Source organism: Tursiops truncatus, chromosome 1, assembly GCF_011762595.2.
Source record: "Tursiops truncatus isolate mTurTru1 chromosome 1, mTurTru1.mat.Y, whole genome shotgun sequence".
Lineage (NCBI taxonomy): Eukaryota > Metazoa > Chordata > Mammalia > Artiodactyla > Delphinidae > Tursiops > Tursiops truncatus.
In genome coordinates, this window is record NC_047034.1 from 146,620,831 (window position 1) to 146,647,078 (window position 26,248).

The window sequence follows — 26,248 nt, forward strand, 5'->3', positions numbered from 1 at the left end:
CCTTTTTCCAAATGATCCTGAGCCTATGGCAGCGGCAAAGAGGATCACTGGTTTCCAGTCAGAGTGCCTGTTGAAAGCAGTATTGCCTTTGTAGGATTCACACATCAGTAGTTACTGCAGTACTGTTTTCAAGAGTGAAGAGTCTGTCAGATATAGCTGTTCTGTCTAATTTTGTAATTATTGCGATGCTGATGATTTACTTAGAAGCAAGTGGGATGCAGTGTGGCTTTAAAAACATTCCGTTCTTGAGCTCCATCAAGAAGTGGCAACAGCCACACACAGGCTAGGAGTGGCTGGTACAACTGTACGTGAGCCTTGGCTCTTAGGGGCAGCTGGGAGAGCAGTTTCTTTCTGCTTAATACTGTTACTGCCCAGGATCAGGCAAGCACCACTAGTCTTTTTGGATTTCCCCTAGGAGTGTGAATTATACCTCTCTTCTTGGTTGCTGTGTTTTTTGGGGGGTGGGAATGGTTTTTTTCTTTTTTTTTTTAACTCCAAAGAATCCACTCTGGCCATTCCACTAGAGTGAAAAGCCTATCTAGCTGTGGTCTTAGGCTATACCCCACAACTAGGAACAGAAAATGCCAATTTTCAGAGACTGAAGAGAGCATGAATTAGAAACAAAGTTGAATGCTGGTGGGAGGTAGAGAGTGTGTATTAGGGCACCCTGTAGTCATTCTTTTAAAAAAAATTATTTATTTACTTATTTATTTTTGGTTGTGTTGAGTCTTCATTTCTGTGCGAGGGCTTTCTCTAGTTGTGGCAAGCGGGGGCCACTCTTCATCGCGATGCGCGGGCCTCTCACTGTCGCGGCCTCTCTTGTTGTGGACCACAGGCTCCAGACGCACAGGCTTAGTAGTTGTGGCTCACGGGCCTAGTTGCTCCGCGGCATGTGGGATCTTCCCAGACCAGGGCTCGAACCCGTGTCCCCTGCATTAGCAGGCAGATTCTCAACCACTGCGCCACCAGGGAAGCCCAAGTAGTCATTTTTTATAAAGAGAACCATCAACAGCCTTTGGGAACCATTTATACTGTGCTACTAGAGGACATAGAAATTACTAGAATGCAATCTGTACCATCCATGGGCTCTTAGTCAAGTTGGAGAGACAGATATGTGAGTAGATTTTTTCCCAAGAATTATAGAAAAGAGACGGGATCACATGGTGGGATGGAGGGGAAGGGAAGGGATGGGACACATTACAGCAAACCAGATAATCTTTTGAGACTTGGACTGCCACCGTCTCTGGGACATTTAGGAGGGCAATTCAGTCTCTGATCTCTCCCTGTGGTATGAAAAGAAACTTTTAACCCTTCTTGAGATGTAGAATCAGTACTTTCTTTCTAAGTGGGTTTATGGAGTGAATTTGTTGGGGATAAGTGGAGAGAGTTGTTGGCACATGGAAAGCCTTTTTTGTTGTTATAGAAATAACTTTAGCTTAGAGCTAACACTCACAAATGGACTTGGCATTTCTCCGCTCAGGTGGTTTTATTCAATGCCAATACTGAATGTACAGCTGTTCTAGGAGACCTCAGGATCTGCTCTTAGGTGTCTACTCTGGCCCAGTTCTGAAGGATTTGTGTTGGCTTCCAGAAGTGCATTCATGGCCACCTTTTGAGTCTTTTGTCAGCTCAGTCCCCATTATGGAGAGTCGAATGTATGATTAGTGTATGCCTTTTCACCTGCTTTTGAAAGAAGCTTCAGTCATCTATCCAGGCTTTCATATAACAAACTTTTGCTAAGTTCTTTCTGTGTGTCTGTGCTAGGTTAGAGATACAGAGATGAATGGGATCATTCCCTTCCCTTGATGAGGCAAACATGTAAGTCTCTCTGCTATGGTGTGATGTATTATAATAGGAGTAGGACAAAGAAGAATGGGAGCCAGGCAGCAGCAGTGCCTGGGCTCCTCTTTGAACCTGAAAAGGTCACCTGTCGCCTCACGGAAGTCTGACTGGGCCTTTCTTATGTCTGCTGCTTATTCCAGGCATACTTTTGAATAAAGCATTCTTCTTCCTCTATTTAGTGGACTTTGCATCCCACACAGCCTGAAAATTAGTCTGGCTTCTTCAGAACCCCACAGTGGTCTGAGCTTCATATTTTGTACTCTGTAGTCAAATAGTCTGTACTGGGGCCATGTCCAAGTTGGGTGAGAAATGCAAGCATTACACTAGGTGCCCTTGGATTAACCAACGTTGGAGGTAGGGGTTAGCATCCCAGATGAAGGGGTCTTATTGTATTGCCTGCACAAACAGTGCTGCCTTCTCCATGGGCCCTGGCCCCTTTTGCTATCTTAAGACTACATTGTTCCTGCCATGGCCTTGCTGTCTCTAGTGGAAAGCTTTTTAGCCAGTTCCTCTGGAGAGGCCAAAATCATTAGGAGGGATCTCTTTAGAATCAGGAGACCTGCATCTTTACCACTTATAGTTGTAAGCTACACTTTTCTCATCTTAAATGTAAAAATCTCAGATCTGCCCATCTGACAATGCTGTTTGAATCACTTGGATTATGTTTATGAAAAACGTTTTATAATTCGTAAGGTACCACACAGACAGAAGTAGACAATCTTTCCTTTGCCCAAGGGGCTAGGAAGTATTCTCTAGGCCACTTCCTCTAGGCCACTTCCCTCTTAAGACATCCCTGCTTTGCTAAAGCTTACAGTCTATAGCTTACAGTCTATAGCTATAGGAAGGGACTATAGAAACAGATACTTTCATTATAATATCTCAAATGCTAAGGTTAGAGAGAGGAGAAGCATAGGGTGCTTTGAAAAAGGATATTTAACCCAACCTGAGGGTACAGAGAAGACTTCTTGGAGAAGGTGATGCCTGAGCTGAACCTTGAAAATTGAATTCTGCTTAGTAAGTATTGTATGTATGGAGGGGGGTTATATTCCAGACCAGACAAGACTGCATAAACAAAGGCATAGAGGCATAAACGGTCTGATGTGCAGACTGTGAAGCTGAAGTGGTAGGGGATAAGAATTGAAAAGAGAGGAGTCTGATCATATACTATCTAATTGGATTTTATCTTCTAGGTAGGAAATGAAGAATCATTGTGGCTTTTTTAAAGTAACAGCTTTTTGAGATATTACTCACATAAAATAAAATTCACCCTTGCAAAGTATACATTTCAGTATATTCAATAATCACCACTAGCTAATTTCAAAACTTTTCATCACTCCAAAAGGAAAACCCCATGCCCTGTTCTCCTCTCCCTTTAGCATTTGGCAATCACTAATCTTTTATCAGTTTCTATGGATTTGCTTATTCTGGACATTTCATATAATGGAATCATACAGTATGTCATTGCCAGCTTTTAAGTAGGGGAGTAACGCAGATTTGCATTTTACAGAGATCATACTGGCAGAAATGAGGAAGGTGGATTATGGAGATCAAGCCTGGCCCAAGCCACAGAGACCAGTTGGAATATTGCAGTATTCAGGGGAGGATGTGAACTAGGGTAATAGCAGTGGGGATGAAGAGGGAGGGACCAATTTGAAAAACATTTAGAAGCTAAAATTACTTGGAGTAAGAGTAAAAAGTCTAGGCTGAATCTCAAGTTTCTAGCTTAGCAAACTGGGTGGAAAATGGCAGTGCCAGCTGACATAAAAATATAGCTAGAGTTTTAGTTTTGGAGGAAAAAAGATGAGTTCAGGTTTGCATGAATGGAGTTCAGTGTGAATAATCCAGGAGGAGATGTCCAGAAATAGATGAGATGTGCAAAGCTGAAGCTTGAGGATAAAGGTCAGTGCCGAGGATATACGTTTGGGAGTCATCAGCACAGAGGAGGTAATTAGAAATGTGGAATAGCCTCCACAATAGAGCACAAGCTGTAGGCCCAAGATAGAACCCTGAGACCATCATCCTCGTGGGTTAGGGCCTGCATTGGAGTGTGTAAAGGTGGAGAAGGAAATCCATAGTGTCACAGAAGCCAGCAGAGAAGAATCAAAAGGAACAAGAATAGCCTGTAACTAGCCTCTAATGGCTAGTCTGTTAGCTCCAGGACCACAACGGCTTAGTCTCTGCATGCCCAGTACTAATATGATTCCTGAATCATATGTAAAAATGCTGAAGAAAATAATCAGCAATGTCAGCAGCAGCAAGATCAAGTAATATAAGGACTGATTTTGTCTACTGAGCTTAATGCCACAGAACTCATGGGGATCCTCAGTGAGAACACTTCCAGCAGAAGCCAGTGAGGAAGGAATGGGAGATAAGGAACTAAAAACAGCAAGTGTTGCCAGCCAAACTTCACTAGCCTGGACCCCACTAAGGGCAGGCTCAGGAGTTTATTGAAAAACCCTATAGGAACTAATCTTGGTCAGAGTTGCTCTCCATTTTCCTTCTCGCCTCAGATACAGACTCCTGAAGTTTGCTCTTTTGGTTTTCAGTATCCCATCTCTGTCTTTGGCTCTAATGCCCAGCTGTTGGCTGTGGAGAAGCTTTAAGAGAGGCAGTGGTCACACTCCAGACCAGAGGCAGACCGGGCTAGGCAGGCTTGCCCCATGTTGTAGGGCCCTGATCATCCCTGCCGTAGTCATTTCTTAGCTGCTCAGAGAAGCTACTATGAAGTCACTTCCTCCTGGATGGGTGGTTTACAATGAGCGAACAAGAGGTCTCCATGAATGTGAAGATGGGGCAGAAACTGAACAGCTTTGACAAAGGCAGTATACTGTGGTCCTGTTCTGTTCCTTACTTGCTGAATCTAAGCTGAATTTAACAGGGTTGTTTCTGAGGGCTATAAAGCAAATAGTAAATCGGACTTCAGACTGAGCCTTGGAGACAGGAACCTGAGTTGCTGGTGAAAGAGGAGGAGGAGGGGAGAAAAACAAGTGACAGATCTGAGGTGCCACTGCCTCACAGTGGCATAAGCCAGTATAAGCCAGTGCCCAATAGCCTAGGCTTTGGCTGTCTAATAGACAAGCTGGCCTAGAGCCTGTCTTCTCACAGACAGTAAAGTCAGGGAGCTGGGGTGAGGGTGGCGGAGTGCTGAGCCAGTGGACTGATGGGAAGGCCAAAGCCAGGACAAGCACAAGGACGGTCCTGCTTAGAAGCCAGAGACACTTATGTCTGCCAGGAATCAAGGGTAGGAGAGGATGTAATGAAATCACATTACGTGAAATCACATTTCCCTTCCAACTCAGGGAAAGAGAGAATAGTGTGATCACATCAAAGCCAGAGTAAGGGACTAATTTGTACCTGATGTGGAGGAAGCAGGTGACTTGGCAATGCCTTGGCAACTGGAGGCCAAGGCAAGGAAGGGGGGAGGCTGGTTTGGTGATATAGGGCCTTGCTGGCCCCAGAAATGTCCCTGGGAGCCAAGGATCCCTGCTCCCTGCTACCTCTGGAGGAAGGTGGGCAGAGTGAGTTGCCTCCTGAGCCAGAGTGGTGTAGGGCCATTTTGAATGCAGCTATTTGGGGAGAGCTTGTTGCTGCTTTGTGCTTATTTTCAAGTCACTTGGGTCATCCTTTCTTGGGAGACAGCAGCATTTGTTCAGTGAGCTTGTCCTGAGCCTCTCTCATGAATTGAATACTGTGAGGAAGGAAGGCCCAAACCTGAACTTGCTCCTGAGGAGCTGATGGCCTCTGATAGGCTGTAAGAGGGAATGATACAGAGGGGTTAAAGGAGTTGAGATGAGAGAGAGATGAAGGTGAGAGCTGGAGAGGTCAGGACTGGAAAGGTAAGCTTGTCTTAAAACACACAAAATTTTCTGAAGTGAAAAGAATTGGAAGAACATTCCAAATGGAAGGGAACAGTATAAGCAAAGGCAAAGGTTTGAAGGGGCTGTTCAGGCTTCCCAAATCAAGCTTGTCTGTTACAAGTTTGGATGAAGATGTGTACATAGGGGCACCAAGGCATGGGGAGGTTGGTAGCTGGTTGGTTAGAGCCAGATCATGGAATTTTTTTCTTTGGCTGCATTGGGTCTCGGTTGCTCTGCATGGGCTTTCTCTAGTTGCGGCGAGCAGGGGCTACTCTTCGTTGCGGTGCACGGGCTTCTCATTGCGGTGGCTTCTCTTGTTGCGGAGCACGGGCTCTAGGTGCGTGGGCTTCAGTAGTTGCAGCACGTGGGCTCAGTAGTTGCGGCTCACAGGTTTAGTTGCTCCACGGCATTTGGGATCTTCCCGGACCAGGGATTGAACCTGTGTCCCCTGCATTGGCAGGCAGATTCTTAACCACTGCGCCACCAGGGAAGTCCCAGAGGTCATGGAATTTTAACGCCAGAAAAGAGGTTGGTTGTGATCTTGTGGGCAGTGTAAGTTGGTGTAGGCTTGGGCACTTGTCCTGTGCTTACATTACTTGGCAAGATCAGACCTGGCCTTGCTTGGGTCTCTATGTTCTGAGGGAAGGATGAAGGGAGGCCAGGGGCCTGATGATAGCCTGTCTTCCTCCACTAGATTGTAAGCTCCAAGAGGACAAGGGTTTCTGTTCATTGAGGTATCTCTGACACTTAGAACCATGCCTAGCACATAGAAAGTAAGATAAATATTTGTTTGGAGCATGATATAATCCTCGGGCAGCCACCAAAGATCCAGGCCTAACTCATCTCACATGGCTATCAGAGCCCCCAAGTCTGACCACAGGGGTCAGCCCAAGAGTGTGGTTTCACCAAGGAACAGAGGACAAGGTGCCCTATGGCAGGGAGGGGTGGTGGTAAAGTCTATGGCTGGCTGGTCCCACTTCTGAGCCACATTGTCTTCTTTTTTGGGAACCCTAGAACTGCCTGATAAAGAGGGATGAGAATGGTTACTCTGCAGTGGTAGGTGACTTTGGCCTGGCTGAGAAGATCCCTGATGTCAGGTGGGTAGCCTTAATGGGTGCTGGGGTCACAGAAGGGACTGAGGCAAAGGGAAGACTCCAGCTTCCTTCTCAGCGGCCAGGACTTGGTCACAGCCCAACCTCAGCTCCCTAAATTCAGTCAATTCTAGTGTGTGCCCATCCTTGGGGGAGAGGAATTCCCAGTGGTCAGATATCTCATTGCACCTGCCAGCGGCAAGCTCATTTTCCGTGTAATCTCACCCCACAGCATGGGGAGTGAGAAGCTGGCTGTGGTGGGCTCACCCTTCTGGATGGCACCCGAGGTTCTCCGAGATGAGCCCTACAATGAAAAGGTGAGTCTGGGGACCCCAAGGTCTGGTTCTCTGTAGAATCCATTCTTAGCAGAAAGTGTCCTGAGTCACACTTCATGCATGGGGTGAGGATCTACATCCTTCGTGCCAGAAACAGGGCTGGTACCTGTCAGCTGCCTAGTGAATGAATTGAATGAAATATGGACAGTAGGGCCCAGGCCTGGGCTAGTGGACATGAGGGACAGAAACCCCACCTCTCACCCCATTGAGAGGGAAACTGAGATCTCACTTCCCACCAGGCGGACGTGTTCTCTTATGGTATCATCCTCTGTGAGATCATCGCCCGCATACAGGCTGATCCAGACTATCTTCCCCGAACAGAGGTGAGCTACAGGATGGGGATCAGTGCCACTGGGATGGGGCTGCTTTTGAGGCCATGGAATTGTTTTTTTCTTGGGTGGAGTTGCTGGAACTTAGTCTGTGGTTACTTCTCTGGGGCAGTTCCCAGACTCTCCTGAGCAGGCCAGGATGGGTGGAGGGATTAATGACCTGGCTACCAATGTCCCCTGGTCCTTCCCCACCATACCCGTCCACAGAATTTCGGGCTGGACTATGATGCTTTCCAGCACATGGTGGGAGACTGTCCCCCAGACTTTCTGCAGCTCACCTTCAACTGTTGTAATGTGAGTATCTTTTTCCTCCTGGCTTTGGTTGGGGCTGGCTGAACCCTGTTCACCTGGTTAGGACTTTAGGGAGAGGCTGCTAATTAGCCTCACAGGGACCTGTTTTTCACTGATGAGTGACAGTGCCCACATTCCTTCCTTTAGGCCTGCCAGACTCTGGTCCAGAGCCTTGGACCAAGGAAAGGAAAATTGCTTTGTATTATCCTGTCCTCAGCTTGTAGTGTAGACCTACCACCCCTTGCCTTAGATATTGATGGAGCTCCGGTCAGGTTTTAGTTGGACTGTGCGTCCAGCTGGTCCAAGACCCGTGAGAAAAGCTCTTGTTAGCCTTTATTTTATATAGCTCTGGGGTTGGACCTACCTGTTATGACTAAGTGGGTAGCTGGGCCTTGTCCAGGTAGCTTCCAGAAACATGTTAGCTGCAGAACTCAACAAAGAATAGAACCAACCAATGTGAACATACCCTTTTGGAGGGTTCTCTGCCAAACAAGGGGATAAGACATATACAGAAAGGCTGCTGAGATAGGGGAGGGTATTAGACAATAGCATCTTCCCTGACCTTAATTTTGGGACTCACTCTTGTGGTCTGGGGCCTTCAGAAAAGATCTCTTAGATGCACATCTGAATCTTAAAAGATGCCAGACAGACTCAAATGCCATCCTTGGGATGGAAGATGGGAGGGCAGGGCTAATGGCTGGTGTGGATGACTACAGATGGACCCCAAACTGCGCCCATCCTTTGTGGAGATTGGGAAGATCTTGGAGGAAATTCTGAGCCGCCTAGAGGAGGAAGAGCTGGAGAGGGACAGGAAGCTGCAGTCCACAGCCAAAGGTAAGAGATTAGACCAGACTGTCCAACCTGACCCCAAGGGAGGATATTAGGATGGTGGGGGGAGGGGGATTTCCCTCTAGGGCTGTGATTACAGGATCCCATGTCCAGAAGAAAGGCAAAGGAGCAGGGGATGACTGAAAAAGTCCTGGAGCTGTGGGCTGGCATATTGCCTCCCTTCTGAGTCTGTTTTCTCATTGGTGCAATGGGGACAACAGAACCTACTTTGCTTTCCTGAGTGGTGACACTTTGTGGTATGAAGTGCTGCTTCTATTTTTTATGACTAGTGAGAGTAACGCTGACTTGACTCACTATTCTTCAGGACTCTTGGAGAAAGGACCTGGGGTGAAGCGACTGAGCTTACTGGATGACAAGATCCCTCCCAAGTCCCCACGCCCAAGACGTACTATCTGGCTGTCTCGAAGCCAGTCAGACATCTTCTCCAGTAAGCCCCCACGTACAGTGAATGTCTTGGATCCCTACTACCAGCCACAACGAGGTGATGCTGCCCGAGCCCCCAAAATCAACCCTTTCAGTGCTCGCCAGGACCTCAAAGGTGGCAAGGTCAAGTTCTTTGACCTGCCCAGCAAGTCTGTCATCTCCTTGGTATTTGACCTGGATGCACCAGGGCCTGGAACTATGCCCATGGCTGATTGGCAGGAGCCCCTCGCCCCACCTGTTCGCCGGTGGCGTTCTTTGCCTAGTTCACCAGAGTTCTTGCATCAAGAGGCTTGTCCGTTTGTGGGCCGAGAAGAATCACTATCTGATGGGCCCCTACCACGCCTCAGTAGTCACAAGTACAGAGTAAGGGAGATCCCACCATTCCGAGCATCTGCCCTACCAGCTGCTCCAGCCCATGAAGCCATGGACTGCTCCAGTCCCCAGGAAGAAAACGGTTTTGGGCCCAGGTCTCAGGGGGCCAGTCCATGCCTTGCAGGTGCCCCTGAGGAGATGGAGGTAGAAGAAAGGCCAAGAGACTTGGCTCCAGTCCCCTTTTCTGTCTCAGGCATAGGCCTGAAAACCCAGGGAGAGCTGGATGGGTAAGGGGCATTAATCCCCACCTCACCTTGGGGATGGACCTTCAGCTGAAGCCACAGGGCCCCCTTGCTGCAGAGCCTTGACTCTTCCCTGGGGCCCACAGAGCAGGCAGGCTAAGCCAAGCCAGGCTCAACTTTGGGGTTCCCAGTGCCCAATGGCTATGTATGAGGTGAGGCAGCAGTGAGACACCTTCCTAGTTAGGGCAAACAGCTAATACCAAGCCTCTGAAATCCAGCAAGGAGCTCTGGCCCCCACCCAGACTTCCCCAGACAGGACCAGAGGACTCCTAGTTCTAGTGTGCACTGGCAGGCAGCTATTACCCCAGGTTCTTCTCCTATCCCGGGTCTGTCTCCTTTCCTTTCCTGGGGCATATAAGCTAAAATGGATGGAACCTGGAGCTGACCAGGAGACCATAAAGGGCATGGCTATTTCTCAGACCTGAAGACTGGGGTGCTTCTTGCCAGAATGTTTAAGACACTTGAATAATTGCTGTTTGCACTTACTGCACGGTCAGACCACGTCACTACACTTTCTATGCAAGGGGAGGGCAAGGCAGAGTGGTGGTCATGGCTCTCAGCTAACCTATTCAAAGATCTTTTCCAGTTGATTAATCTATTTTCATATTTATGAAGGAGTCTTAATGTTCTGCCCTATAAAACTTTCAACTTTGTGTTGGGAGTAGGGCTGGTTTTGTAGGCCCTAGGGCCTGCTCTATGTATTTGTCAACACGTGATACACCCAGTTGGTTAAATGGTTTATACGTGGACTGATTTCTTCCCTTTCTGCTACAGCCGGAGCTATGGGAAGAGTCTGTCCTTATAGAGCCGCAATAAGAAATAACCAAAGATGAAGCTGGTCAAATATTTTCATATCTTGTTTCTGTTGATTTTTTTTTTTTTTTGAAACTTTCCCAGGACACTTTGAGATTTAAAAATGAATAAAGTCTGTGTTACAGGTGCTGGTCAGCCTTCTTACTTGTATCCTTGTTCCTCATCCTCTGGAGTAAAGACAAAGGTCCAGGAGTGATGCAGCAGTATCTCTGCCAGGACCCTGTCCCCGTCCCCTAGTAGTTGGGAGTAGGACACTCACAGGCTAGAGGGATCCAGACCCCTCTGTTCCACCCTCAGCTTCTCTTCCTGGGCCCTGAGTGCTGGGTAGAAGTTGGGTCAGCTGCTGCCCCAAGCCAGCTTCATCTTCTGGTTGTGGGCTTTGGAAGAACGGGAGAACTGGCTCTTAGCCACTGTGAGGGGGACAGCTTTGCCACTCAGGTATACCTTGTTGTGGCATTCAGGTAGCCATGGTTCAGAGTTACAGGGCTGGGGTCCTTGGCCCACTCCCACGTAGGCCATCACGTAACCTGTCATAAAGGCATCGAAACCAGCCCGATGCAATCCATCCCCAGGCACTGGGTTAGGATTGACTTGACTCTCTGGAGCTTCCGAGCTGGCCATGTCAGCTGTGTCAGGCCTTGCTGCTCTCTGCTCCATCTCCAAGTCATTTTTGTGACCTTGCTTAGAGCCAGGTTGGTTCCCAGTCTCATCCTCAGGCACCTCCTGCTCAATTTCCTCAGGCTTGAGGCCAACCCTACAGACCTGCTTGGTGGGAGGACCATCCTCGGTTTCCCCAGAAGTCTGTTTCTCAGGCAGGCCCAACAAAGACCTCCGCCGTTTCTCTCTACGTCGTCGCCGTCGCCTCTTGTCCTCCACCACAGCTTCATCAGTGTCAATGATAAGGTCAATATCATGGGACCGAGGACACTGTGGTCCCAGGGGGCACCAGCCATAGGCCTAGAGGTAGGAAAAAAGCTTAGAGAGGGGTTCCAGGCATCAAACGTCCCTCCCCCAGGAAATGGGCAGGTGCTCTCACCGAGAAGTTGTCACAGATGCTGGTGGAATGAATACGGTAGGTTGCAGGGGGCATGCAGCAGCGGTAGTCAATATGGGCCCTCATGCTAGAAGGATAGCTGCAGAACTCCAGGGTGAGGTGTGGGCTGCCAGCTGCCCGCTGCTTCCCATTTTCCCGCTCACTGTAACATCGCAAGAGGGTATTGGTCCACTAGCATATAAGCTCCATGAGAGTAGGGGTTTCTGTCTGTTTTGTTCACTGCTGAACCCTCAGCACCTAAAACAGTGCCTGGCACATGATAGGTGCTCACTAAATATCTTAAGTGAATGAAATAGTCAAGCTTATACCAGGCCCCACCCCATTCTCTCAACCAGTTCCTCACCATTTCCGGAAGGCATATTCTAGGTAGGAGGCCACGAAGCGGGCGTGAAACTCAGCAGCATATTTGGTGTCATAAATGCCAGCTGGGAACATTTCACATAGGTCAGCAGTAAAGGTACCCAAGCTCTCAGGCAGGTGTGCATAGAAGTTCTGGTACAGGAACACCAAGTCTATAAGACCGTTGTGTAGTACCAGGGGCCGGCGGGCCCGGATTAGCTCCAGGAATAGAGTCCTCACTGATTGGCTCTGGCTCTCATCACCCTGGGTGGAAAGAAAGGGGTCATCAGGAAGGACAGAGTCCCCTAGGGAGCCTTGCAGGACACTTATCCCAGGGTCCCTCACCTGGAAAGCTCTCCCTTGCTTTCACCTAATTCAATGCTATTCACCAGTGTAACAGTGTTGTTTCCCCAGCTCTGTCACTAGTGATTCCCCATACTCCCTAAGAAGCAGATCCTCCCCATGCACCCAGCCTAGAGTAGTAAGAAATGAAGTCACAGAAGGGGCAGTCTCTAGGCTGGAGGCCTACCTTGTCATTGCCCTTGTGGTAGGGGATACCCTGGGCGTACTGCTGGTTGAAGTTGAAGCCATGCTGTACCAGGAACTGCACAGACTTTGGTTCTATGACATACTCTTCCATGCACAGCAGGGTCAGATTGAACACCTGGGCCAGGTATGAGTGTTCACCCTGGGAGAGGAAGAGATTCTGCTACATCCAGCCTTGGGAGAAAAAAACCTCATAGCTGATGTTCCCCAGGATCTCAACCCTCCTCCCCCCAGCCACAGACCTGGGATGCAGGTGAGATCAGCCCATACCTTGTCTGGCTGCTGCTTGAAGCAGGCGAGGCCCAGGGAGAGGATAGAACGGGTCCTGGCAGCATGACACACGGCCTTGTAACGTTCCTCGATGCACCTTGGGGTTGGGTTTGGGGGTGGCTGTGGCTGGGAGTTAGCTTCATGAAAGACCCAAACCACCCAGGACTGTGACCTCCACTACAGGGTTGAGGTCTGCCCCTCCTTCCAAGGCTAGGACTAAAGAGATCAGGGCTTATACTTACTGGTTCAGCAAACTCTTCCTGTCCCCAAGCCCACTCAGTTCCTATGGCGCAGTAAAGGGAGAGTTGTGTTAGGTCCACAGTATCAGCCCTTTCACAACCACCTGCTCTCCCAACTCCCAACTCTCACCGTGTCCACAGCCACAAAGCTAGACGTCTTTATGGCCAGCAGGAGGGATGGCCACATCTCCTTGAAGTTGTCACTTTGCACATCCACCACGGGAACCTGGACTACTAGCTCCTCCCCAGATTTTGTGCTTTGGCTGGCACCACCTGGGGATAAGGAGGGTGACGGATGTTAATGCTCAGGCAAGGGCCTAAGAAAAAAGATACCAAGCTAGGCCATGGCTGGGGGCAGGGGCAGTTTCCTTCAAGGCAAGAAATGGCAGCTTTCTCCTCAAGCGTATCACATATGCTCTATACACAGGCCTTGGAGTGAACAGTGTCCTGAATTTGGGGAGAGAAAGCCTGGGTCTTCCAGTGGCTTATGTGAGACTCTGGGAAAATTTCTTCCCCCTCAGCATCAAAACCTGTAAAAGAGGAAGGTAGGACTAGATGATCTGTGAGGTTCCTTTTCCTCACATCCTGCAGGAAATAGTTTGCAAGGCTTGATGATTTCAGCCCCTTTACTATCCCAAAGGCTCTATACTACTGTTCATGGCCACAAGCGGCGGCAGTAGCCAGTATGCCCCAGAGCCTGATAAATAACGCCCCAACACGTCCCACTTCCTGTGGACCACAACTCCCAACCTCCCTAACTTAACAGAGCCATGAACTCCAGACTACATCTCCCGACATGCCCCCACATGCCCTGCGCCCAAGACTCTAGGCTTTTGCAGGCGGAACTGTGGTGCACACCGGGACTTGTAGTCTCCTCGTGGCTGGTTCAGAAAGAAGGCGCTATTCCTCTGAAACTTGAGATCGGTTTCTTAGAACTACGAGCCCGAGACCCTCCCCCCACCGGACCGCACAGGCTTTTAAAGCGGCCCCTGGGAAGCCACTCACCGTCAGAGACGGCTGGAGCTGAGGCTGCGCCATCGTCACCGTCGGCGGCCATGACACCGAGGTCCCTCGCTTGTATAGTCAGTGTGCACGCGGGACTTCCTCTTCGTCTCCTCACTCCGCTCCTGCAGTCGGGGACGGGGCGGAGCTTCGCCCCCGGAGTCGCCGACCGGTCGGACTTCCGTTCAGACCTCCCGGGTCTGGCGCGGTGGAGCCAGCCTGGCGCGCGCTAGGAGCCTATTGGCTGGCGTGGGCCGGTTCACCGCCCGGATTGGCCGGAGCCACGCCCCCTGGAGTTCGTCTGGGAGCTGGGCGCTGGAGATCGCGCAGGAGGTAATTTTTTCTCTGCGTACAACGCAATTGGAACGTGGGCCTTCGCGTTACCCTGTCTTCATCGATTCGGCCCCGGGGTGGGGATCCCCAGAGGATGTGGCGCTGCCTGAGCTAAGCTTAAAGCACGCGTAGGAGTTATACAAAGACTGGGGAGTGTAGGGGAAGGAAGGATATTTGGGAAGGGGCAAGCTGCCAGGGAGGGTGGAGAGCTCACGGCGTTCCAGGAAGTGAAAGAAGCCGGGACGGAGACAGGAGATGAGGCTGCGGAGGTTGAGAGCGACCGGCTAGCAGGAACACTTTTGAAACAATCCGTGCGCGTGGTAATAAGGATTTGAATTAAGCCTCCGGTAGGGACAGATTGTAAGTAATTAGGAGATATAGTTGACCTTGAGGGGTTTTGGACATGATTCCTGCTACCGTGAGTGTTGTCCCTACCGTAGACTAGCCCTTTCCCAAGGGCTCTGCTTCCCACCAAGGACTCTCAACCCTTTATCTCTTTGATTATTTGCTGTTTCCAGTCCATCTTCAACCTTTCTCTCGAGTCTTTTCATTATTCTGAATTGTTTGGATTTTTCCCATTCTGGAAAAAGGGGAACCTCCTTTTACTCTACCCCATCCCAAATTAGTTTAACAAGTATTATATACAATTTGCCTGGCACCGTGCTCGGCTCTGGGGACACAACAGCCAACAAAAGATACCCAGTCCTAGCTTATATGGAGTTTTACAGTTAAGTGGGGGAAGCAGACACTGATCAAAGAATCACAAATAAATATGGAATTAAAATTGGTATAAGAGCAACAATGGAGAAGTACACAAGAGGGTAAGACTGGGGGGGATCTGATTTGGACATTTAAGTCAAGACCTGAAAAATGACTGTTAGGTAAAACATAGAAGAGCTCTTCAAGCAGAGGAAATGGACTGGGTGAGGCCTCAAGGAGGACAGACACTTGGGGATTTTGAACCAACTATTTCAGGACAACATAGTTGTTCCGTAGTGAGCGAGGGGGATGGGGCTTGTTGGAGCCTACAAAGCTTATGTTAAGAGGATTGGCTTTTAAGAGAAATGGGTGTGACAGCCAAAGCCCTCTCCAGTGGCCTACAAGGTACTTGTAGTCCTGGGCTCTCCACTTTCTTTACCTCTCTGACCTCATCAACTCCTCACCCTTTCCTCATTCCATTCTAACCATGCTGGCTTCCTCATTGTTCTACAAACACCAGGCAACCTCCTTAGGGCCTTTGCACTAGCTTCTTAGGATTCCTTTCCCACAGGTATCCATTCACATGGCTAACTCCTTCAACTGCTTTAAGTCATTGGCCAAATATCACTTTAATAAGGCCCACCTTGACCACCTTCTTTAAAATTGCAACACTCCCACACCCCTACCCACCCATCCCCTTCACTGCTCTACTTTTCCTCTTTATGTTAGTATTTATCACCTAACATCCTATATAATTTACTGATTGTATGCATTATTTATTTCCCATTAGACCCTAAGCTCTGGGACTTCCCTGGTGGTCCAGTGGTTAAGACTCCATGCTCCCAATGCAGGGGACACGGGTTCAATCCCCGGTCGGGGAACTAAGATTCTGCATGCCACACAGTGTGGCCAAAAAATAAAATAAACCATCTATAGACTTCAAATAATGAAATTAAAAATAATAATAATATAAACTCCAGGAGCCTTTGATGTTTTATTTACTGAAGTATTCCAAGTACCTAAAACTGCTCCATAAATATTTGTTTAATGAGTTAATGGGAAGCTCTTGAAGGTTTTAAGTAAAAAAGTGACATGATCATGTCTTAAAAGATTGTTTTAGTCTTTAGAGAACGGATTGTAGAATGAATGATGGAAGTCAGCGAGTTTGGTTAAGGAAGATTGGCTAGGAAGTGGAGGGGGTGGGTCTTGTGGAAGGGATTGGAGGAGGGGGAGGGAACATTCCTCCATATAATGGGATAAAGGACAAGGAAAGTGCAGATGGAGGTACGTTTGTACATTCATTCATTCTTTTCTCGGAAGGAGGAAGCAATCTCTTGATGAAAATGAGGTGTGAATTAAAAAGTTTGAGGAGAGAGTTTGAACCAGAGGCTCAGCAGGGACTGCAGTATAGCCAGGTGCAAGCTCTGCAGGCAGACCTTCGGAGTTTGAATCGAAAAGTTGCTTAATCACAAGCCTGTTTCCTTATAACTGAAATGAAGGTAATCCTAGAACATACCTCATGGAGTTGTCAGGAGATTGAGAAATCTGGTAAAGCACTTAGCATAGGGTCTGACATATAACACTGACTAACTGTTAGCTACTGTTCTGTTAGGCAGCCAGAACAATAAGGGAAGAGTGAAGATCAACCAGATGTGTTTTCTCATTCATTACTAATGGATAGGCGGCTATGATCTACTAAATCAGGAGATTAGGAATAAAAATAGCTCATCCCCGTGCCCGCCCTGCCTCCCCCGCCCCCCCCCCCCGCCCCCCGCCACAGTTTGCCATCTTCTCTCGGGCAAATCTTTCCCCTCTCTGATCCTTGGTTTCTCCTTTTTTTTTTCCCTCTTTGCATTTTATGCTTTAAATCATTATCACAGAGGTTTCTCCTTTCCATAGAATGAGGGTTTGGACTAGATGATTACTAAATGCTGTTTCAGTGTAAATGTGCTACATCTCTAAGCAGATAAACCTCCTACCTACACCTGTACTCCCAGGGATACACAGGTGCTCCCGCACAGGAGGCTTTGGTCCTTGACTCAGCCCAGCCCTGGCCTCTTATTTTGTTTATGTCTCCAAGACTATACTAATGCTGGTTCCTCTGAGGCCACTTGCAGGACCTCAGCCCTACTGGTCATACCTCAGTGCCACAGGCAGCCAAGAGCAAACCCATGAGCATCTGGGGAGTGCTTGGAGAAAAGCTAGACACTTTATATGAATGGTGTGGGGAGGGAGGTAGCTTTACCTTCTGCGGGGCCCTAAGATTCAGCCTCATGGCGACTGACTACTTTGGCTGGGCCTTTCCTTTCTAGTCAATCATGAGGAAGCCACGAGCAGCTGTGGGAAGTCGAAGTCGTTGCAGGAAGCAGGCATCCAGCCAGGAGGGAAGGGAGAAACGTGCCCTCAGCAGCAGCCAGGCCAAGCCGTCTGCACCTGACGGTGAGGAGCTTGGTCTTAGAGACTCAGGGGCTGGTTTAATTGGCCATGAAAGGGGACAGATTCAGGCTGGGAAGGGAGCATGGTATGTATCAAGGCATTAAGGAACTAATTAAGGTTCTAATTCTGACTTTCCTCTGTGGCTTTGGGATAATTGCTCTGAATAGCTGCTTTCTTACCAGTGACATGGCGTAGTAGTCTGTGCATTTCCTTCCTCACTTGGCTCTCATGGGATCAAATGAGTTTATCAACCTGTCAGTGTTTTGTAAATGGGAAGGCCCTGCACAGGTATATATTATGCTTAGCTGAAACATGGATTTTCATTATGACCCAGAGACAAAGGAGCCAGGGGTATCACCCTGGGAAATGAAGGCCAGAAACTTGGCTAAGGCTACCCACGGCTAGAGACTCCAGGTCCCAAGCTTAAGCAAGGGCTTGGGGGTGGGGGAAGCTTTAAGTGGAACAGACTGAAACCAGGCCACAGTGCCCCAGATTGCTGGTGCACAGCCTGTGCAAGGACGATCCCTGAGTTTTCTGAGGCTCCAGCAGGCCTGGCCAGGCAGCAGGAGGAGGTGAGATTGCAGGCCCCTGTCTCCCCGTACCATCTATTCAGAGACACAGCTGAGGTGACAGTCTTCCGGAAGAGCCTGCTGAGCTGGTATGACCGAGAGAAGCGGGACCTACCCTGGAGAAGGCGGGTAGGTGGGTGAGGGGTGGGGATGGTGGAGTGGGGGAGGCTGGTGCCCAGCCCCCTCCACACTAACTGCCCATCTGGAATTTCATTGGCAGGTGGAGGGTGAGGTGGACCTGGACAGGCGGGCATACGCTGGTGAGTACATCTCCTGAGAGCAGGGCTGCTTTGCCTGGACGCTCTCAGGTCTGGGTCTGTGGGCTAGGAGCAGGGCTGGTTAGCCGTGTCCTCATACCAACCCCTCTTCCCCAGTGTGGGTCTCAGAGGTCATGCTGCAGCAGACCCAGGTTGCCACGGTGATCGACTATTATAACCGATGGATGCAGGTGACTTCAGGGAATGAAGGGGAGGGTCATGGTCCAGACCCCAGATGACTCCTTTGGGGTGGGAATAAAGAAGGCTTCTTCCACCTCCTTCACCTTTGGCTTCATCTCTTTTTGCCTGCCTTCGGGCTGTAGAAGTGGCCAACGCTGCAGGACCTGGCCAGTGCTTCCCTGGAGGTGAGAGCCACCCTAAGGTCGGGGAATGGGGACTACTGAGGACCGACCTCTGATCCCTCTGACCTCTGACCCCACCCACAGGAGGTAAACCAGCTCTGGGCTGGCCTGGGCTATTACTCTCGAGGCCGGCGGCTACAGGAAGGAGCCCGGAAGGTAAGAGGGTGGCGGGGGGCGTGGGAGCCCCGGGGCCTCAGGTATCTTATAACCTTAAGCCTTCGCATCCCAATCAGGTGGTAGAGGAGCTAGGGGGCCACATGCCACGTACAGCAGAGACCCTGCAGTGGCTCCTGCCTGGTGTGGGGCGGTACACAGCCAGAGCCATTGCTTCCATTGCCTTTGGCCAGGTGAGCCCATAGCCCACCCCCATATTGTGTGTGCCCACCTTCCCTCCTCCCAGACCAGGCTGACTCCTGGACTCCTCTGTGCCAGGCAACCGGTGTGGTGGATGGGAACGTAGTACGGGTGCTATGCCGTGTCCGAGCCATTGGTGCTGATCCCAGCAGCACCCTTGTTTCCCAGCAGCTCTGGTAGGATATTGGAGTAATGGGGGAGATTGGGAGAGTTGTCTCCAAAGGATCTTTGGCTCACAGCAACGTTCCCTTCTTGTAGGAGCCTAGCCCAGCAGCTGGTGGAGCCAGCCCGGCCAGGAGACTTTAATCAAGCAGCCATGGAGCTGGGGGCCACAGTGTGCACCCCGCAGCGCCCGCTCTGCAGCCAGTGCCCTGTGCAGAGCCTGTGCCGGGCACACCAGAGGGTGAGCCAGCTGGGGAAGGGGCAGTCAGGGGTCCTAGGGAGTGACCCCTGCCCCGTGACATCCTGCCCTGTCTCTGACTCTCAGGTGGAGCGGGAGCAGCTCTCAGCCTCACGGAGCCCGCCAGGCAGTCGTGACGTGGAGGAGTGTGGTGAGTGCCAGCCCTAGCCCTTCCCTGTACTGTCGAGGAGCTGCCTGTGGCCGCCTCATTCCATTTCATTCTACAGTCTGAGTAAGATTCTACAGAGCTGGGCCAAGGCCTGCTGTCTGGGCTTGGCACCTAAGCCCACGTGGCCTGAGTGGGGCTCTTGGATCTCTGTTCCCAGCTCCCAACACTGGACAGTGCCAGCTGTGTGCGCCTCCCACAGAGCCCTGGGACCAGACCCTGGGAGTGGCCAACTTTCCCAGAAAGGTCAGTCGCAGGCCCCCCAGGGAGGAGTGCTCTGCCACCTGTGTTCTGGAGCAGCCCAGGGCCCTTGGGGGTGCCCGAATTCTGCTGGTGCAGAGGCCCAACTCAGGTACCTTGATCCTCGGAGTGCAGGGAGGTGGCATGAGCAACAAGGAAGAAATAGAGGCATCAGTAGCTAAGGCCTAACAGATACCTGGCTGCCCTCCCTCTCAGGTCTGCTGGCAGGACTGTGGGAGTTCCCATCTGTGACCGCAGAGCCCTCAGGGCAGCACCAGCGCAAGGCCCTGCTGCAGAAACTGCAGAGTTGGGTTGGGCCCGTCCCGGCCACCCGCCTTCGGCACCTGGGACAGGTGAGTGAGCAGAGGAGGGGCCAGGAATGATGGCTTCTGTGGCCACATCCGCAGGTCTGTTTCAGCCTCTTGACGCTCCCCCCAGGTGGTCCACACCTTCTCTCACATCAAGCTGACATATCAAGTATACGGTCTGGCCCTGGAAGAACAGACCCCAGTGGCCATTGTACCACCTGGAGCTCGCTGGCTGACCCGGGAGGAGTTTCACACCGCTGCTGTCTCCACCGCCATGAAAAAGGCACTACCTTTGTTGTCTTCGTTGTACTTTTTGTGTTTCCTACATGTTCTAAGTGAACCTGTTACTATGTAAGCAAACAAAAAAGCATATTTTAAACAAAGGTGCTGGGGTATGAAGTTGAGGGCTCTTTGGGGTCAGATGCCAGCCCTGCACTTTCCTCCTCTCTTCTTGTCTAGGTGTTCCGTGTATACGAGGGCCAGCAGCCAGGGACCTGCAAGGTGAGTGTCTTGGCCCTCACCCAGCCATCTCTCTCCAGGACCAAATCCACAGGTTTTCAGTGAGGCAAATGATGCACGTTTGGGTGAACAGTCTCCATGACAGACTTCACTGGGGCGAGAGAAATAGTTCTTGACCAGACTTTACAATCTGGGTCCAGGGTAGAGAGGGGACAAGAGCAAATGATGGAGACAGTAGTGTCACAGGTGTGTGAAATGTTTGTACAAGATTTTGTGGGATATGAAGTGGGGAGCTATCATTTTTATCTAGGAGGCAAGAATCAGGAATGGCTGCTTGGAAGGAGTGGCTGGTAACCTGGGTCCTGGAAATGAATTGTTTTCTCCAGGTTTGGAAGGGGAATCAGCTGTAAAGACGTTCTTTCCAGGCCCAAGAGTAGTGTGAGCAAAGGTGGGGTACAGTACAGTCTGCAGCGCTCAAGGAGCTGTGAGCATTTGGTTTAGTTGGAGCGGTGAGCAGGGCCTGCCCAGGCCAGTCAGGAACGTGAACGCCAGGCCACTGAAGCATTTTAGGTGGAGGGAGGAGTCATCTTTGCATCTTAGGAAGACTGCCTCAGTCTGCCTTTTTAAATTAATTAATTAATTTCTGGCTGCGTTGTGTCTTCGTTGCTGTGTTCGGGCTTTCTCTAGTTGCAGCGAGTGGGGGCTACTCTCTGTTGCGGTGCGGGCTTCTCATCGCGGTGGCTTCTCTCGTTTTGAGCACGGGCTCTAGGGCTTTAGGTGTGCGGGCTTCAGTAGTTGTGGCTCGCGGGCTCTAGAGTGCAGGCTCAGTAGTTGTGGCGCACGGGCTTAGTTGCTCCGCGGCATGTGGGATCTTCCCGGACCAGGGCTCGAACCCATGTCCCCGGCATTGGCAGGCGGATTCTTAATCACTGCGTCACCAGGGAAGTCCTCAGGCTGCCTTTTAGAGAGTTGATCGAAGAGTTAGATACTGGTAACAGGATGGAAGCTTTACAATATAAGGCTAGAATCTGAGCTAGATCAGTGGTGTGGGGGGAGGGGTGGAAGGAGAAGATTCTTTGTTGCCCCCTCAGTACCTCCTTCCTTCGGCTTCTGCACAGGGTTCCAAAAGATCCCAGGTGTCCACCCTGTCCAGATGGAAAAAGCCCAGCGCAGGCCAGCAAGTCCTGGATAGTTTCTTTCGGCCCCACATCCCCTGCTGATGCACCCAGCCTCAACAGTGCAACACAGTGATGCCTCTGGAAGCCCCCACCCCCTGAGAATCCTGTTTAATAAAGTGCTGATTTTTGTAGTCATTCTGGAGACTTTCCACCTTCTCCTTAGCCCCCTCACTCCTCACCTCTGAGGGACCCAGGAAGTGGTAAAGTCCTGCTTGGTCGTGACTTCCACTGCTGAGCTCCTAGCCAGCCCTGGGCAGATGGAGGAGGGGAGTGTTCTGTCCTGAGTGATCTGTCCTCCTCCAGCCCCAGAAGAGAAGAAGGCAGCTGCAGGGAGCCCCTGCCAGTGGCTGACATCCAGCGCTCTCAGTCCATGTCTCTGGTCAGCTCTGATTGGAGTTGTGTTATCACCCTAGAGCAGGTGGTTGAGCTCAGCTCTGACTCAGCCCCTCCCACCTGCAGTGGCTGGTCCCTAGGGAGAGGGGAATCACAGAGGAGGATTTGTTTTGTCTTAGATTCCTACCTCAAATAATAAACCATTTATTTAGGGGTACATTACATATGCAGTGAAACAATACAGAAAAGCAGAGGGTTTTTAATCATAATATTGGGAGTGTGGTGGAGAGAAATGGGGTCAGAGAAGGACACAAGGAGGGTTCAAAAATATTGGTTATGTTCTATTTCCTAATTGTGTAATTCCTTTATTCTTTACATTTTGCATATATGTTAGATATAGACAATATGAGAAACGTTTCACAGTTTAAAAAAAAGTCCCATCTCTTTGGACCCCTGTGAGATTCAACTTCTGGCACGATGAGATGGAGGCCACACCTGGCTCCTAAAGACAAAGCCTTTCACTCCAGGCCTCTGTGGGTGTCTCTCAGTTCCAGCAGGCCCTGTGCTGGACTCCCCAGTGCTCCAGGACAGGCGGCTACACCCAGCTTCAGCCCTTCTCAGGCTTCCTGGACCCTGGCAGCTTGCTCCTGCACGGACTGCCACAGGGCCCGAATGTTGCCCTGGCCAAATCCAGTGGCCCCCTGCCTCTGAATCAGCTCCAGGAAGAAAGTGTCCTCTGCAAAGAGCGACTTGGTGAAGACCTGAAGCAGAAACTTGCCTCTGTCACCATCTAGCAAGACCCCCTGTCGGGCCAGCAGGCTAGGCTCTAGCCCTGCAGCCAGGATCTGCTTCTCCTTGCCTGGCTGCTGGTAGTAGGCCTCAGGAGGAGTCAGGAGCTGACCCCCGGCCCCTACCACACCCTCAGTGGCTTTCATGATATTTGGTGTGTATAACCCCACGTGCTGCAGTCCAGGTCCCCCGTTCCGGGCCAGGAACTGCTCCACCTGGTCCTGTCGGCTGGTGACCCCCAGCAGGGACTCGGCCAGCACGAGGGTAGGGACAGCACTACCCGTAGGGGCCCGCAGGGCGGTGAGCCTCAGCCCCCCGGGCCCGGACTCTGCTGCCACCTCCAGGCCCAGCTCCGGATCCTCACCTGGGCTCAGCGGCAGGTGGTGAAAGCCTAGACAGTCGTGGAACCAGCGCATCAGTTTTGGGGAGCTGCTGGGGGTGCAGGCCAAGGTCAGGTGGTCCACGTGGCTGACCCAGCCCGGGCCAGGTGCGGAGGGCACAGGCCTAAAGCCGGGCAGAAAGGGCCCGCAGAAGCCAGTGCGGTCCAGCAGCGTCAGGCTGAGGTTGCCGGCCGGCGAGCTGATCACGGCGTAGGTGGCGGTGCCCTGCTCATCCCGCACGCTGACAGGGGGCACCGGCACGCTGCAGCCGAGCGCCGCCAGCGCCCGGGCGGCGGCGCCCGCGTCCGCCACGTCGAAGCACAGGTTCGTGGCACTGGGCACCGCATGATGCGGGTCCAGGCCGTACAGCGGCTCTGCGGGCCCCGCGCCCTCGTTCACCAAAAAGACCGCGTCGCCGCTCCGCAGAGCCAGCTGCCGCCAGCCGTCTGCTTCCCGCACCGCCATGGGCTGGAAGCCGAAGAGGCGCTGCAGATCCCGGGCGAGGGGCAGCCCCGCCGGCGCGTGGAAAGCGATATGGCACAGACGGCGGGCGGGCGCGGCCATGGCGGTCTGGATGGCGTCCCCGGCCTGTCCCTCCCCTGGGGACAATCACTTGTCCGGGACTCGGAGACTCTCAGTCCCTGGCTTGTCGTCAGAAGCCGGTGGAGTCCAATTTTGCCTGCAGACCGCGTTCCTCGATCTTTTTCGGGGAGAAGCCACAAACGGACCACTTGGGGTCTTGCGGTTCCCTCTGCCGAAGCACGCCAAACTGGGGCTGCCTGGAGACCACCGAGTCTGAGCTGTGGCTCTAGAGAACCACGCGGAGCCAGTACAGGGGCGGGGCGAGAGAGGGGGGCGGAGCCAGTGACTGCCACTCTCCACCCTCTCGCTCAGCCTGTGTGGCCGAGAGTACACCGGGGGCACAGGACTGACCCTTCCCATGACCTCTGGCTGGGCCTCACTCTTGGGCACTGACCTTCCCACGGCCTCTGGCTGGGCCACACACCTTTGGGCACTGAGCCTCCCATCCCCGGACCCTGGAGATCACAATAGCTGCCTTCACTAGGTTCTAGGCACTGGGTTCCTACTCATGCCCCAACCTCAGAGCAAAGGGAATCAGCCCTAGTCGGGGGAAGAGTCCGAATTTTCCCTCTACAAGCACGGAATTTCTTAGCAATTTCATGTTTTAGCTTAAAATTTTTGGAGAATTTTGCTTTTAATTGCCTAATGTTCCTTTAAAACTTAGAATAAAATGCTTTAAGTTACAGATTTTCACTTTTTCCCCAAAATGGTCCAGAGAAATTTATGTTATAGGAAGATAGACCATTTATTTAGCTCCTAAATGCATCTCTCTTTTGGGAAATCTTTCAGCTGCACCTTTTCAACCCCACTTCTCCCTTAACATTTTTTACGCCCTTGTCCCAAACAAGATTTGGAGAAAAAACAGTGGCTCAGGATCTGAAAGGAACAGCTGCACAGGCATCCTTTCTCACCCTCCTGACTCTATTAGGACTAGAATAAGTCCTCTTTGCTCTTTCCAGCTTCCTGACTGGGTATTAGGCCAGAGGAGCTTTCTGGGGGCATTTCAGGCCTTGCCACTGAGAACTGTGTGAGATCACTGGATTGAGGAAATTCGGAGTCTTCTGGAACTTCACCTGGTAGCTCTTGAAGGGTTTGGAAGGGCATTCCATGAAGAGCAAATGGCATAAGCAAAAGCTCAGTGAGGAATGTGAGCCAAACCCTCAGAGGAGCAATGGAGCATAAGGTTGGGGAGACAGTTGGGTTGGATGCCTGTGGTCTGAGGCAATGCAAAAGAGATTCATTTGTCAGGCAGCCTGGTGTGATGACTTACTGTTGAGTTTCATTGGCAGGAGGGAGAAGGATGTGATGAGGGGACAGGGCTTAGAAAAACACCTGGCTGGGTGTTCAGGCCTACAGCCAGGAAGGCAGTACCTGAAGCAGTGGTGAAAGGTACTTGGTGCTACTCTGCACTCCAGTGAATTGGAGAACATGGACTCCAAAAGCCAGACAGACCTGGGTTTAAAAATCTACCTCCAACACTTACTAGCACATGTATAACTTTGGGCAAATTGCTTAACTTCTGAATCTTAGTTTCGTCATCTATAAAAATGGGAATAATAATAGTACCTACTTAGTGGGATTGTTTTGATTAAATGAAATAGTATATGGTGCAGCCTGGCAAAAGATCCAGGTTTTAGCCTGTGAACCTGGGCCTGACTGTGGGGTCAGGGCATACAAAGGGCTACTCCTCCGTAGTCCTGAGCACTGGGAAGGCACTGGGAGGGCTCTGGCTTTGGTGGTGTATTCTGGGGGAGGGGGCCCTGGGAATAGGGATCTGAGAGGGCTGGTACAGAAAAGACAATGCTCTGCCCCAGCTCTCATGATTGGGGCCCCAAGGGAGCAGCTTCCAGGCCTTTGGTCCGGGAGAAGGAATTTCCACTCAAGGGCTCCAGGTATGGACAAAGGGAACAGAAACAGGACCCCTGACCAATCACTTCTGACCTGGGGGAGGGTAGATTTCTGGAAGCTAAGTGGGGGTTGTCTTAAAGAAAAGGATGGGGCTTCCCTGGTGGCGCAGTGGTTGAGAGTCCACCTGCCGATGCAGGGGACACAGGTTCGTGCCCTGGTCCGGGAAGATCCCACATGCCGCGGAGCGGCTGGGCCTGTGAGCCATGGCCACTGAGCCTGCGCGTCCGGAGCCTGTGCTCCGCAACGGGAGAAGCCACAGCAGTGAGAGGCCCGCGTACCGCAAAAAAAAAAAAAGAAAAAGAAAAAGAAAAGGGTGACCTTGTCTGGGGTACACTGCCCAGCAAGGGCACTGTGCTTGACTTTGGCCCAGTGCACAGACGGCTCTGGAGACCAGTTGGGGTTAGAGAACTAGACTCTACTTCCTGCAGCCCTGCTGGCGTCTTGGCCGTGACCTCCTGGGATCAGACTGGTGTCCTCCTGCGATCAGGACCCTGCGGAACTTTCCCAAGATAGGTCCTCCGAGCCTGGCCGCGGTTGCACTCCTCCTGGAGCTATTGATAACGAGGGTGGGCGCGCAGGTCGAGACCTGAGGGAACCGGCC

At 51.3% G+C, this 26,248-nt stretch overlaps 4 protein-coding genes across 19 annotated transcripts in view; 2 read left to right on the plus strand and 2 right to left on the minus strand.

Annotated features, from left to right (window-relative positions):
* TESK2 (testis associated actin remodelling kinase 2) overlaps positions 1–10,572 on the plus strand; it is a 129,909-nt gene extending 119,337 nt beyond the window's left edge. For all 5 annotated transcript variants that reach the window (XM_033867458.2, XM_033867459.2, XM_033867450.2 and 2 more), the window contains 6 exons: positions 6,714–6,796; positions 7,023–7,107; positions 7,365–7,448; positions 7,662–7,748; positions 8,462–8,579; positions 8,899–10,572. In XM_033867458.2, the coding sequence (XP_033723349.1) occupies positions 6,714–6,796; positions 7,023–7,107; positions 7,365–7,448; positions 7,662–7,748; positions 8,462–8,579; positions 8,899–9,620 (1,179 nt within the window). In that variant the 3' untranslated portion in view covers positions 9,621–10,572. The remainder of the gene's footprint in view (positions 1–6,713; positions 6,797–7,022; positions 7,108–7,364; positions 7,449–7,661; positions 7,749–8,461; positions 8,580–8,898) is intronic.
* Positions 10,473–14,028, minus strand: TOE1 (target of EGR1, exonuclease). 3 transcript variants are annotated; one of them, XM_019937899.3, is made up of 8 exons: positions 13,898–14,028; positions 13,023–13,422; positions 12,896–12,936; positions 12,654–12,750; positions 12,367–12,525; positions 11,842–12,101; positions 11,481–11,640; positions 10,473–11,401 (listed from the first exon to the last, which is right to left on the minus strand). In XM_019937899.3, the coding sequence occupies exons 2-8, from the start codon at positions 13,077–13,079 to the stop codon at positions 10,781–10,783; spliced, it is 1,395 nt and encodes a 464-aa protein (XP_019793458.1). In that variant the 5' UTR covers positions 13,080–13,422; positions 13,898–14,028; the 3' UTR covers positions 10,473–10,780. The 3 variants fall into 3 exon arrangements, with proteins under 3 accessions (XP_019793458.1, XP_033723422.1, XP_004327657.1); XM_033867531.2 differs by having other exon boundaries at positions 12,654–12,708; positions 13,023–13,165; positions 13,898–14,027; XM_004327609.4 differs by having other exon boundaries at positions 13,023–13,165; positions 13,898–14,027.
* Positions 14,029–14,093: 65 nt separating this feature from the next.
* Positions 14,094–21,791, plus strand: MUTYH (mutY DNA glycosylase). Of its 10 annotated transcripts, none has more exons than XM_033867463.2 (16): positions 14,094–14,227; positions 17,239–17,365; positions 17,912–18,060; positions 18,152–18,191; positions 18,306–18,379; positions 18,512–18,553; positions 18,635–18,706; positions 18,784–18,897; positions 18,983–19,080; positions 19,163–19,307; positions 19,392–19,455; positions 19,631–19,822; positions 19,927–20,063; positions 20,149–20,369; positions 20,478–20,519; positions 21,596–21,791. In XM_033867463.2, the coding sequence occupies exons 2-16, from the start codon at positions 17,245–17,247 to the stop codon at positions 21,726–21,728; spliced, it is 1,644 nt and encodes a 547-aa protein (XP_033723354.1). In that variant the 5' UTR covers positions 14,094–14,227; positions 17,239–17,244; the 3' UTR covers positions 21,729–21,791. The 10 variants fall into 10 exon arrangements, 9 of the variants coding, with proteins under 9 accessions (XP_033723354.1, XP_033723352.1, XP_033723355.1 ...); XM_033867461.2 differs by lacking the exon at positions 14,094–14,227 and adding an exon at positions 14,283–14,587; XM_033867464.2 differs by lacking the exon at positions 14,094–14,227 and adding an exon at positions 14,283–14,547.
* Positions 21,792–22,322: 531 nt separating this feature from the next.
* Positions 22,323–25,332, minus strand: HPDL (4-hydroxyphenylpyruvate dioxygenase like). The gene has a single exon (XM_019937904.3). The coding sequence runs from the start codon at positions 23,719–23,721 to the stop codon at positions 22,606–22,608; it is 1,116 nt and encodes a 371-aa protein (XP_019793463.1). The 5' UTR covers positions 23,722–25,332; the 3' UTR covers positions 22,323–22,605.
* Positions 25,333–26,248: the final 916 nt, after the last annotated feature.